The sequence below is a fragment of the Procambarus clarkii genome, chromosome 24 (assembly GCF_040958095.1).
Source record: "Procambarus clarkii isolate CNS0578487 chromosome 24, FALCON_Pclarkii_2.0, whole genome shotgun sequence".
In the NCBI taxonomy this organism is placed as follows: domain Eukaryota; kingdom Metazoa; phylum Arthropoda; class Malacostraca; order Decapoda; family Cambaridae; genus Procambarus; species Procambarus clarkii.
The window spans coordinates 38,188,868-38,200,121 of record NC_091173.1 but is presented as its reverse complement, the minus strand read 5'-3'; the positions used below and the strand labels follow the sequence as shown (position 1 = coordinate 38,200,121).

General features: G+C 51.4%; 1 protein-coding gene across 1 annotated transcript; it reads left to right on the top strand.

The window, feature by feature from the left end:
• The first annotated feature begins 3,347 nt into the window (after window positions 1-3,347).
• Window positions 3,348-10,604, top strand: LOC138368025 (putative mediator of RNA polymerase II transcription subunit 26). Its single transcript, XM_069330321.1, has 4 exons — window positions 3,348-3,425; window positions 4,966-5,226; window positions 7,839-8,087; window positions 10,248-10,604. Exons 1-4 carry the CDS (start codon window positions 3,348-3,350, stop codon window positions 10,602-10,604), a joined length of 945 nt encoding a protein of 314 aa, XP_069186422.1.
• Window positions 10,605-11,254: the final 650 nt, after the last annotated feature.

Sequence of the window (11,254 nt, the reverse complement as noted above, 5' to 3'; positions counted from 1 at the left end):
ACCGGTCAGACTTAGCTGGATAGTGGAGACACAAATGAGTGTCACAGAGGCCAAGAAAGTTTAGTTGTGTGAGAGCCTCAAACTAGCACCATTAGCAGAACCAGATGGCCATGGAAGCTAACTCCACACACAATATTATATGTATGCGAGGAAGAAAACGTGGAAATTGTGTCATTGCTGAGGATTAAGTGTTTGGAAGGTGGGACCGGGAGCCGAGCTCCTCCCTGCAGATATGTGTAGTGAGTACATCTAGATGTTGATCTAGGTGAGAACATCTATTTGAGTCCATCTAGGTAAGTACCTCAAGGTACACCTAGATGAGTACATCTAGGAGAGGACACAGACGTGGGCGAGCACCACCGATGACCAACCTTGGGGATCCACCTCAAACCTGTCACACTAGGAAACATTTTACACAGGCAGGTCGTCAAGCACACTGGCAAGTCGTCAAGAACACAGGCAAGTCGGCAGACACAAAGACAGGTCGTCAGACACACAACGAGGTCGTCAGGCACACAGACAGGTCGTCAGACACACAACGAAGTCGTCAGACACACAGGTAGGTCGTCAGACACACAGGCAGGTCGTCAGACACACAGGAAGGTCGTCAGGCACGTCGTCATCCACAAAGGCAGGTCGTCAGGCATGTCATCAGACACACAGGCAGGTCGTCAGACACACAGGCAGGTCGTCAGACACTCAGGCAGGTCGTCAGACACACAGGCAGGTCGTCAGACACTCAGACAGGTCGTCAGATACACAGGCGGCAGGTCGTCAGACACACAGGCAGGTCGTCATACACACAGGCAGGTCGTCATACACACAGGCAGGTCGTCACACACACACACAGGCAGATCGTCAGACACACAGGCAGGTCGTCAGACACACAGGCAGGTCGTCAGACACACAGGCAGGTCGTCAGACTCAAAGGCAGGTCGTCAGACTCAAAGGCAGGTCGTCAGACACACAAGTACGACGTCAGCAACACAGGCAGGTCGTCAGACACAGAAGCAGGTCGACCGCCAAAAAGGCAGGTCGTCAGGCACGTCGTCAGACACACAGGCAGGTCGTCGGACACACAGGCAAGCTGTCACACACACATGCAAGTTTTCAGACACACAGGCAGGCTGTCAGACACACAGGCATGTTGGCAGACACACAGGCAGGCTGTCAGACACAGGTAGGTTCTCAGACACGTAGGCAGGTCGTCAGCCACAAAGGCAGGTCGTCTGACACACACGCAGGTCGCCTGACACACAGGCAGGTCGTCAGACACACAGGCAGGTCGTCAGACACACTGGCAGGTCGTCAGGCACACAGGCAGGTCGTCTGACACACAGGCAGGTCGCCTGACACACAGGCAAGTCGTCAGACACACAAGCAGGTCGTCAGACATACAGCAGGTCGTCAGCCACATTGGCAGGTCGACAGTCACACAGGTAGGTCGTCAGGCACAAACTAAACTCTCTATAACAACTCACACTCGCAATCAGGTAAATTTGGCAAAGTCTTTAAGATTTCAGAAGAAGTGAAATATAATTCTCGTTGTGGCAGAGATAATTAAGATCACAATAGTTTAATTTGCATATTGCAAAATGTCAAACAGATTACACCTAATAACACACACAAAACACGGTTTGCTTGTCCACTGAGCCTCAAGTACCTGGTGTCCTTGCTCGCCTCCAATATACTTCCCGACGAGCAAGTGTATTGCTTCCCATTTTGTATACATGAAGTCGAACAAGTGTAAGTGTTCTCATACAATATACTTGGAGGCGAGCAAGTGTAGGTCTTCTCATACAGTATACTTGGAGGCGAGCAAGTGTAGGTAATCTCATACCGACAAACCGTAGACCGATAAACAGCAGACCATCGAACAGCAAACCGAGGAACATCAGACCGATGAACTGTAGACCTAGGAACAGCAGACTGAAGAACAGCAGACCGAGGATCAGCAGATCGAGGAACTGCAGACCTTTGAAGAGCAGACCGAGGAAGAGCAGACCGTGAAACAGGAGACCGAGGAACAACGGGAAGAGGAACAGTAGACTAAGGTACAGCAAACCGAGAAGCAGCAGACCGAGGAACAGAAAGACAATTCACTGCAGACCGAGGAGTAACAGACCTAGGAAGAGCAGACCGAGGAACAGCAGACCGAGGAACAGCAGACAAAGGTACAGCAGACCGAGGAACAGCAGACTAAGGTACAGCAGACCGAGGAACAGCAGACCGTGGAACATATGACTAAGGAACAGCAGACCGAGGAACAGTGGACTGAGGAACAGCAGACCGACGAACAGTAGACCGAGGAACAGTAGACCGAGAAACAGCAGACCGAAGAACAGTAAACAGAGGAAAGCAGATTGACAAACAGTAGACCGAGGAACAGCAGACTGAGGAACAGCAGACTGAGGAACAGCAAACTGAGGAATAGTAGACCAAGGAACAGCAGACCGAATAACAGCAGACTAAAGAACAGCAGACCGAGAAACAGCAGAACGTAGAAAAGCAGACCGAGGAACAGCAGGCTGAGGAACAGCAAATCGAGGAACAGCAGTTCGAGGAACAGCAGACCAAGGAACAGGAGACCGAGGAACAGCAGCTCGGGGAACAGCAGACCAAGGAACAAGAGACCAAGGAACTGCAGACTGATTAACAGCAGACCGAAGAACAGCAGACCGAGAAACATCAGACCGAGGAACAGCAGACCGAGGAACAGCAGACCTGGGAGACATAGCTGGATAGTGGAGACCCAAATGAGTGTCACAGAGGCCAAGAAAGTTTAGCAGTGTGAGAGCCTCGAACAAGCACCATTAGCAGAACCAGATGGCCATGGAAGCTAACTCCACACACAATATTATATGTATGCGATGAAGAAAACGTGGAAATTGTGTCATTGCTGAGGCTTAAGTGTTTAGAAGGTGGGACCGGGAGCCGAGCTCCTCCCTGCAGATATGTGTAGTGAGTACATCTAGATGTTGATCTAGGTGAGAACATCTACTTGAGTCAATCTAGATAAGTACCTCAAGGTTTTTACACCTAGATGAGTACATCTAGGAGAGGACACAGACGTGGGCGAGCACCACCGATGACCAACCTTGGGGATCCACCTCAAACCTGTCACACTAGGAAACATTTCACACAGGTAGGTCGTCAAGCGCCCAGGCATGTCGTCAAGCACACTGGCAAGTCGTCAAGAACACAGGCAGGTCGTCATAGACACAGATAGGTCGTCATGCACACAGACAGGTCGTCAGACACACAACGAGGTCGTCAGACAAACAGGCAGGTCGTCAGGCATACAGGCAGGTCGTAAGACACTCAGGCAGGTCGTAAGACACTCAGGCATGTCGTCAGACACACAGGCAGGTCGTCAGACAAACAGGCAGTTCGTCAGACTCAAAGGCAGGTCGTCAGCCAAACAGGCACGTCGTCAGATACACAGGCAGGTCGTCGGGCACACAGGCAAGCTGTCACACACACATGCAGGTTGTCAGACACACAGGCAGGCTGTCAGACACACAGGCCGGTCTTCAGCAACATAGGCAGGTCGTCAGCCACACAGGCAGGTCGTCTGACACACTGGCAGGTCATCAGACACAGAGGCAGGTCGCCTGACACACAGGCAGGTCGCCTGACACACAGGCAGGTCGCCTGACACACAGGCAGGTCGCCTGACACACAGGCAGGTCACCTGACACACAGGCAGGTCGTCAGACACACAGGCAGGTCGTCAGCCACATTGGCAGGTCGTCAGGCACACAGGTAGGTCGTCAGGGAAAAACTAAACTCTCTATAACAACTCACACTCGCAATCAGGTAAATTTGGCAAAGTCTCTCAGATTTCAGATGAAGTGAAATATAATTCTCGTGGTGGGAGAGATAATTAAGATCACAATGGTTTAATTTGCATATTGCAAAATGTCAAACAGATTACACCTAATAACACACACACAACACGAAGGTGTGCTTGTCCACTGAGCCTCAAGTACCTGGTGCCCTTGCTCGCCTCCAATATACTTCCCGGCGAACAAGTGTATTGCTTCCCATTTTGTATACTTGAAGTCGAACAAGTGTAAGTGTTCTCATACAATATACTTGGAGGCGAGCAAGTGTAGGCATTCTCATACCGACAAACCTTAGACCGAGAAACAGCAGACCGTCGAACAGCAGACCGATGAACAGTAGACCTAGGAACTGCAGACCTAGGAACAGCAGACTGAAGAACAGCAGACCGAGGAGCAGCTGGACGAGGAACAGCAGACAGAGGAACAAAAGGACGGGGAACATCAGACGATGGACCAGCAAACAGAGGAATAGCAGACCGAGAAACAGCAGCATTAAGAACAGCAGACCGAGGAACTGCAGACCGAGGAACAGCAGACCGAGGACAGCAGATCGAGGAACTGCAGACCTTTGAAGAGCAGACCAAGGAAGAGCAGACCGTGAAACAATAGACCGAGGAACAACGGGAAGAGGAACAGAAGACTAAGGTACAGCAAACCGAGAAGCAGCAGACCGAGGAACAAAAAGACAAGGCACTGCAGACCGAGGATCAACAGACCTAGGAAGAGCAGACCGAGGAACAGCAGACTAAGGTACAGCAGACCGAGGAACAGCAGACTAAGGTTCAGCAGACCGGGAACAGCAGACTAAGGTACAGCAGACCGAGGAACAGCAGACCGTGAAACATATGATTGGGGTACAGCAGACCGAGGAACAGTGGACTGAGGAACAGCAGACAGTGAAACATATGATTGGGGTACAGCAGACCGACGAACAGTAGACCGAGGAACAGTAGACCGAAAAACAGCAGAGCGAAGAACAGTGAACAGAGGAAAGCAGACCGACGAACAGTAGACCAAGGAACAGCAGACTGAGGAACAGCAGACTGAGGAATAGTAGACAAAGGAACATCTGACCGAATAACAGCAGACTGAGGAACAGCAGACCGAGAAACAATAGGACGTTGAAAAGCAGACCGAGGAACAGCAGACCGAGGGACAGCAGCCCGAGGAGCAGCAAATCGAGGAACAGCAGTTCGAGGAACAGCAGACCAAGAAACAGGAGACCGAAGAACAGCAGACCAAGGAACACCAGACCAAGGAACAGCAGACTGAGGAAGAGCAGACCAAAGAACAGCAGACTGAGAAACAGCAGACCTGGGAGACATACCTGGATAGTGGAGACACAGATGAGTGTCACAGAGGCCAAGAAAGTTTAGCAGTGTGAGAGCCCCGAACAAGCACCATTAGCAGGACCAGATGGCCATGGAAGCTAACTCCACACACAATATTATATGTATGCGAGGAAGAAACCGTGGAAATTGTGTCATTGCGGAGGATTAAGTGTTTAGAAGGTGTGACCAAGAGCCGAGCTCCTCCCTGCAGATATGTGTAGTGAGTACATCTAGATGTTGATCTAGGTGAGAACATCTACTTGAGTCCATCTAGATAAGTACCTCAAGGTTTTTACACCAAGATGAGTACATCTAGGAGAGGACACAGACGTGGGCGAGCTCCACCGATGACCAACCTCCGGGATCCACCTCAAACCTGCCACACTAGGAAACATTTCACACAGGCAGGTCGTCAAGCGCACAGGCAAGTCGTCAAGCACATTGGCAAGTCGTGAAGAAAACAGGCAGGTCGTCAGGCACACAGACAGGTCGTCAGACACACAACGAGGTCGTCAGACACACAAGCAGGTCGTCAGGCATACAGGCAGGTCGTCAGACAAACAGGCAGGTCGTCAGACACAAAGACAGGTCGTCAGACACACAAGCTGGTCGTCAGGCACGGCACACAGGCAGGTCGTCAGACACACAGGAAGATCGTCAGGCACGTCGTCATCCAAAACGGCAGGTCGTCAGGCACGTCGTCAGACACACAGGCAGGTCGTCAGACACACAGGCAGGTCGTCAGACACTCAGGCAGGTCGTCAGACACGCAGGCAGATCGTCAGACACACAGGCAGATCGTCAGACACACAGGCAGGTCGTCAGACACACAGGCAGGTCGTCAGACACTCAGGCAGGTCGTCAGACACGCAGGCAGGTCGTCACACACACAGGCAGACCGTCAGACACACAGGCAGGTCGTCACACACACAGGCAGGTCGTCAGACAAACAGGCAGGTCGTCAGTTTCAAAGGCAGGTCGTCAGACACACAGGTACGACGTCAGCAACACAGGTAGGTCGTCAGACACAGAAGCAGGTCGTCAGCCAAACACGCAGGTCGTCAGACAGACAGGCAAGCTGTCACACACACATGCAGGTTGTCAGACACACAGGCAGGCTGTCAGACACACAGGCCGGTCTTCAGCAACATAGGCAGGTCGTCAGACACATAGGCAGGTCGTCAGCCACACAGGCAGGTCGTCTGACACACTGGCAGGTCATCAGACACAGAGGCAGGTCGCCTGACACACAGGCAGGTCGCCTGACACACAGGCAGGTCGCCTGACACACAGGCAGGTCGCCTGACACACAGGCCAGGTCGCCTGACACACAGGCAGGTTCGCAGACACACAGGCAAGTCGTCAGACACACAGGCAGGTCGTCAGACACACTGGCAGGTCGTCAGACACACAGGCAGGTCGTCAGACACACAGGCAGGTCGTCAGACACACAGGCAGGTCGTCAGCCACATTGGCAGGTCGTCAGGCACACAGGTAGGTCGTCAGGGACAAACTAAACTCTCTATAACAACTCACACTCGCAATCAGGTAAATTTGGCAAAGTCTCTCAGATTTCAGAAGAAGTGAAATATAATTCTCGTGGTGGGAGAGATAATTAAGATCACAATGGTTTAATTTGCATATTGCAAAATGTCAAACAGATTACACCTAATAACACACACACAACACGAAGGTGTGCTTGTCCACTGAGCCTCAAGTACCTGGTGTCCTTGCTCGCCTCCAATATACTTCCCGGCGAACAAGTGTATTGCTCCCTATTTTGTATACTTGAAGTCGAACAAGTGTAAGTGTTCTCATACAATATACTTGGAGGCGAGCAAGTGTAGGTCTGTCTCATACAGTATACTTGGAGGCGAGCAAGTGTAGGTATTCTCATACCGACAAACCGTAGACCGAGAAACAGGAGGCTGTCGAACAGCAGACCGAGGAACATCAGATCGGTGAACAGCAGACCTAGGAACAGCAGACTGAAGAACAGCAGACCGAGGAGCAGCTGGACGAGGAACAGCAGACAGAGGAACAACAGGACGGGGAACAGCAGACCGAGGCACATCAGACGATGGACCAGCAGACAGAGGAATAGCAGACCGAGAAAGAGTAGCATTAGGAACCGTAAACCGAGGAACAGCAGACCGAGGATCAGCAGATCGAAGAACTGTAGACCTTTGAAGAGCAGACCGAGGAAGAGCAGACCGTGAAACAGGAGACCGAGGAACATTGGGAAGAGGAACAGTAGACTAAGGTACAGCAAACCGAGAAGCAGCAGACCGAGGAACAGAAAGACAAGGCACCGCAGACCGAGGATCAACAGACCTAGGAAGAGCAAACCGAGGAACAGCAGACCGTGGAACAGCAGACTTAGGTACAGCAGACCGAGGAACAGCAAACTAAGGTACAGCAGACCGAGGAACAGCAGACTAAGGTTCAGCAGACCGAGGAATAGCAGACCGTGGAACATATGACTGGGGAACAGCAGACCGAGGAACAGTGGACTGAGGAACAGCAAACCGACGAACAGAAGACCGAGGAACAGCAGACTGAGGAACAGCAGACCGAATAACAGCAGACTAAGGCACACCAGACCGAGAAACAACAGGATGTAGAATAGCAGACCGAGGAACAGCTGACCGAGGAATAGCAGCCCGAGGAACAGCAAATCGAGGAACAGCAGTTCGAGGATCAGCAGACCAAGGAACAGGACACCGAGGAACAGCAGCTCGGTGAACAGCAGACCAAGGAACAGCAGACCAAGGAACAGCAGACCGAAGAACAGCAGACCGAGGAACATCAGACCGTGGAACAGCAGACTGAGGAACAGCAGACCTGGGATACATTGCTGGATAGTGGAGACACAAATGAGTGTCACAGAGGCCAAGAAAGTTTAGCAGTGTGAGAGCCTCGAACAAGCACCATTAGCAGGACCAGATGGCCATGGAAGGTAACTCCACACTCAATATTATATATATGCGATAACGAAAACGTGGAAATTGTGTCATTGCTGAGGCTTAAGTGTTTAGAAGGTGGGACCGGGAGCCGAGCTCCTCCCTGCAGATATGTGTAGTGAGTATATCTAGATGTTGATCTAGGTGAGAACATCTACTTGAGTCCATCTAGATAAGTACCTCAAGGTTTTTACACCTAGATGAGTACATCTAGGAGAGGACACAGACGTGGGCGAGCTCCACCGATGACCAACCTCCGGGATCCACCTCAAACCTGTCACACTAGGAAACATTTCACACAGGCAGGTCGTCAAGCGCACAGGCAAGTCGTCAAGAAAACAGGCAGGTCGTCAGAGACACAGACAGGTCGTCAGGCACACAGACAGGTCGTCAGACACACAACGAGGTCGTCAGACACACATGCAGGTCGTCAGGCATACAGGCAGGTCGTCAGACACAAAGAAAGGTCGTCAGATACACAGGCAGGTCGTCAGGCACGGCACACAGGCAGGTCGTCAGACACACAGGAAGGTCATCAGGCACGTCGTCATCCACAAAGGCAGGTCGTCAGACACACAGGCAGGTCGTCACACACACAGGCAGGTCGTCAGACAAACAGGCAGGTCGTCAGTCTCAAAGGCAGGTCGTCAGACACACAGGTACGACGTCAGCAACACAGGCAGGTCGTCAGACACAGAAGCAGGTCGTCAGCCAAACAGGCAGGTCGTCAGGCACGTCGTGAGATACACACGCAGGTCGTCGGACACACAGGCAAGCTGTCACACACACATGCAGGTTGTCAGACACACAGGCAGGCTGTCAGACACACAGGCCGGTCTTCAGCAACATAGGCAGGTCGTCAGAAACATAGGCAGGTCGTCAGCCACACACAAGCAGGTCGTCTGACACACAAGCAGGTCGCCTGACACACAAGCAAGTCGTCAGACACACAGGCAGGTCGTCAGACACACTGGCAGGTCGTCAGACACACAGGCAGGTCGTCAGACACACAGGCAGGTCGTCAGACACACAGGCAGGTCGTCAGCCACATTGGCAGGTCGTCAGGCACACAGGTAGGTCGTCAGGGACAAACTAAACTCTCTATAACAACTCACACTCGCAATCAGGTAAATTTGGCAAAGTCTCTCAGATTTCAGAAGAAGTGAAATATAATTCTCGTGGTGGGAGAGATAATTAAGATCACAATGGTTTAATTTGCATATTGCAAAATGTCAAACAGATTACACCAAATAACACACACACAACACGAAGGTGTGCTTGTCCACTGAGCCTCAAGTACCTGGTGTCCTTGCTCGCCTCCAATATACTTCCCGGCGAGCAAGTGTATTGCTCCCTATTTTGTATACTTGAAGTCGAACAAGTGTAAGTGTTCTCATACAATATACTTGGAGGCGAGCATGTGTAGGTCTTCTCATACAGTATACTTGGAGGCAAGCAAGTGTAGGTATTCTCATACCGACAAACCGTAGACCGAGATACAGCAGACCGTCGAACAGCAGACCGAGGAACATCAGACCGATGAACAGTAGACCTAGGAACAGCAGACTGAAGAACAGCAGACTGAAGAACAGCAGACCGAGGAGCAGCTGGACGAGGAACAGCAGACAGAGGAACAACAGGACGGGGAACAGCAGACCGAGGCACATCAGACGATGGGCCAGCAGACAGAAGAATAGCAGACCGAGAAACAGCAGCATTAGGAACAGCAGACCGAAGAACAGCAGACCGAGGATCTGCAGATCGAGGAACTGCAGACCTTTGAAGAGCTGACCGAGGAAGAGCAGACCGTGAAACAGGAGACCGAGGAACATTGGGAAGAGAAACAGTAGACTAAGGTACAGCAAACCGAGAAGCAGCAGACCGAGGAACAGAAAGACAAGGCACTGCAGACCGAGGATCAAGAGACCTAGGAAGAGCAGACCGAGGAACAGCAGACCGTGGAACATATGACTGGGGAATAACAGACCGAGGAACAATGGACTGAGGAACAGCAGACCGACGAACAGTAGACCGAGGAACAGTAGACCGAGAAAGAGCAGAGCGAAGAACAGTAGACAGAGGAAAAGCAGACCGACGAACAGCAGACTGAGGAACAGCAGACTGAGGAACAGCAGACTGAGGAACAGCAGACTGAGGAACAGCAGACTGAGGAACAGCAGACTGAGGAACAACAGACTGAGGAACAACAGACTGAGGAACAGCAGAATGAGGAACAGCAGACTGAGGAACAGCAGACTGAGGAACAGCAGACTGAGGAACAGCAGACTGGGGAACAGCAGACTAAGGAACAGCAGACTGAGGAACAGCAGACTGAGGAACAACAGACTGAGGAACAACAGACTGAGGAACAGCAGACTGAGGAACAGCAGACTGAGGAACAGCAGACTGAGGAACAGCAGACTGAGGAACAGCAGACTGAGGAACAGCAGACTGAGGAATAGTAGACCAAGGAACAGCAGACCGAATAACAGCAGACTGAGGAACAGCAGACCGAGAAACAACACGACTTAGAATAGCAGACCGAGGAACAGCAAACCGAGGAATAGCAGCTCGAGGAACAGCAAATCAAGGAAAAGCAGTTCGAGGAACAGCAGACTAAGGAACAGACTTAGTCTGCTTAGAATAGAATAGCAGACCGAGGAATAGCAGCTCGGGGAACAGCAGCTCGGGGAACAGCAGACCAAGGAACAGCAGACCAAGGAACAGCAGACCAAGGAACAGCAGACCGAAGAACAGCAGACCAAGGAACGTGGAACCGTGGAACAGCAGACCTGGGATACATAGCTGGATAGTGGAGACACAAATGAGTGTCACAGAGGCCAAGAAAGTTTAGCAGTGTGAGAGCCTCGAACAAGCACCATTAGCAGGACCAGATGGCCATGGAAGCTAACTCCACACACAATATTATATATATGCGATGAAGAAAACGTGGAAATTGTGTCATTGCTGAGGCTTAAGTGTTTGGAAGGTGGGACCGGGAGCCGAGCTCCTCCCTGCAGATATGTGTAGTGAGTACATCTAGATGTTGATCTAGGAGAGAACATCTACTTGAGTCCATCTAGATAAGTACCTCAAGGGTTTTACACCTAGA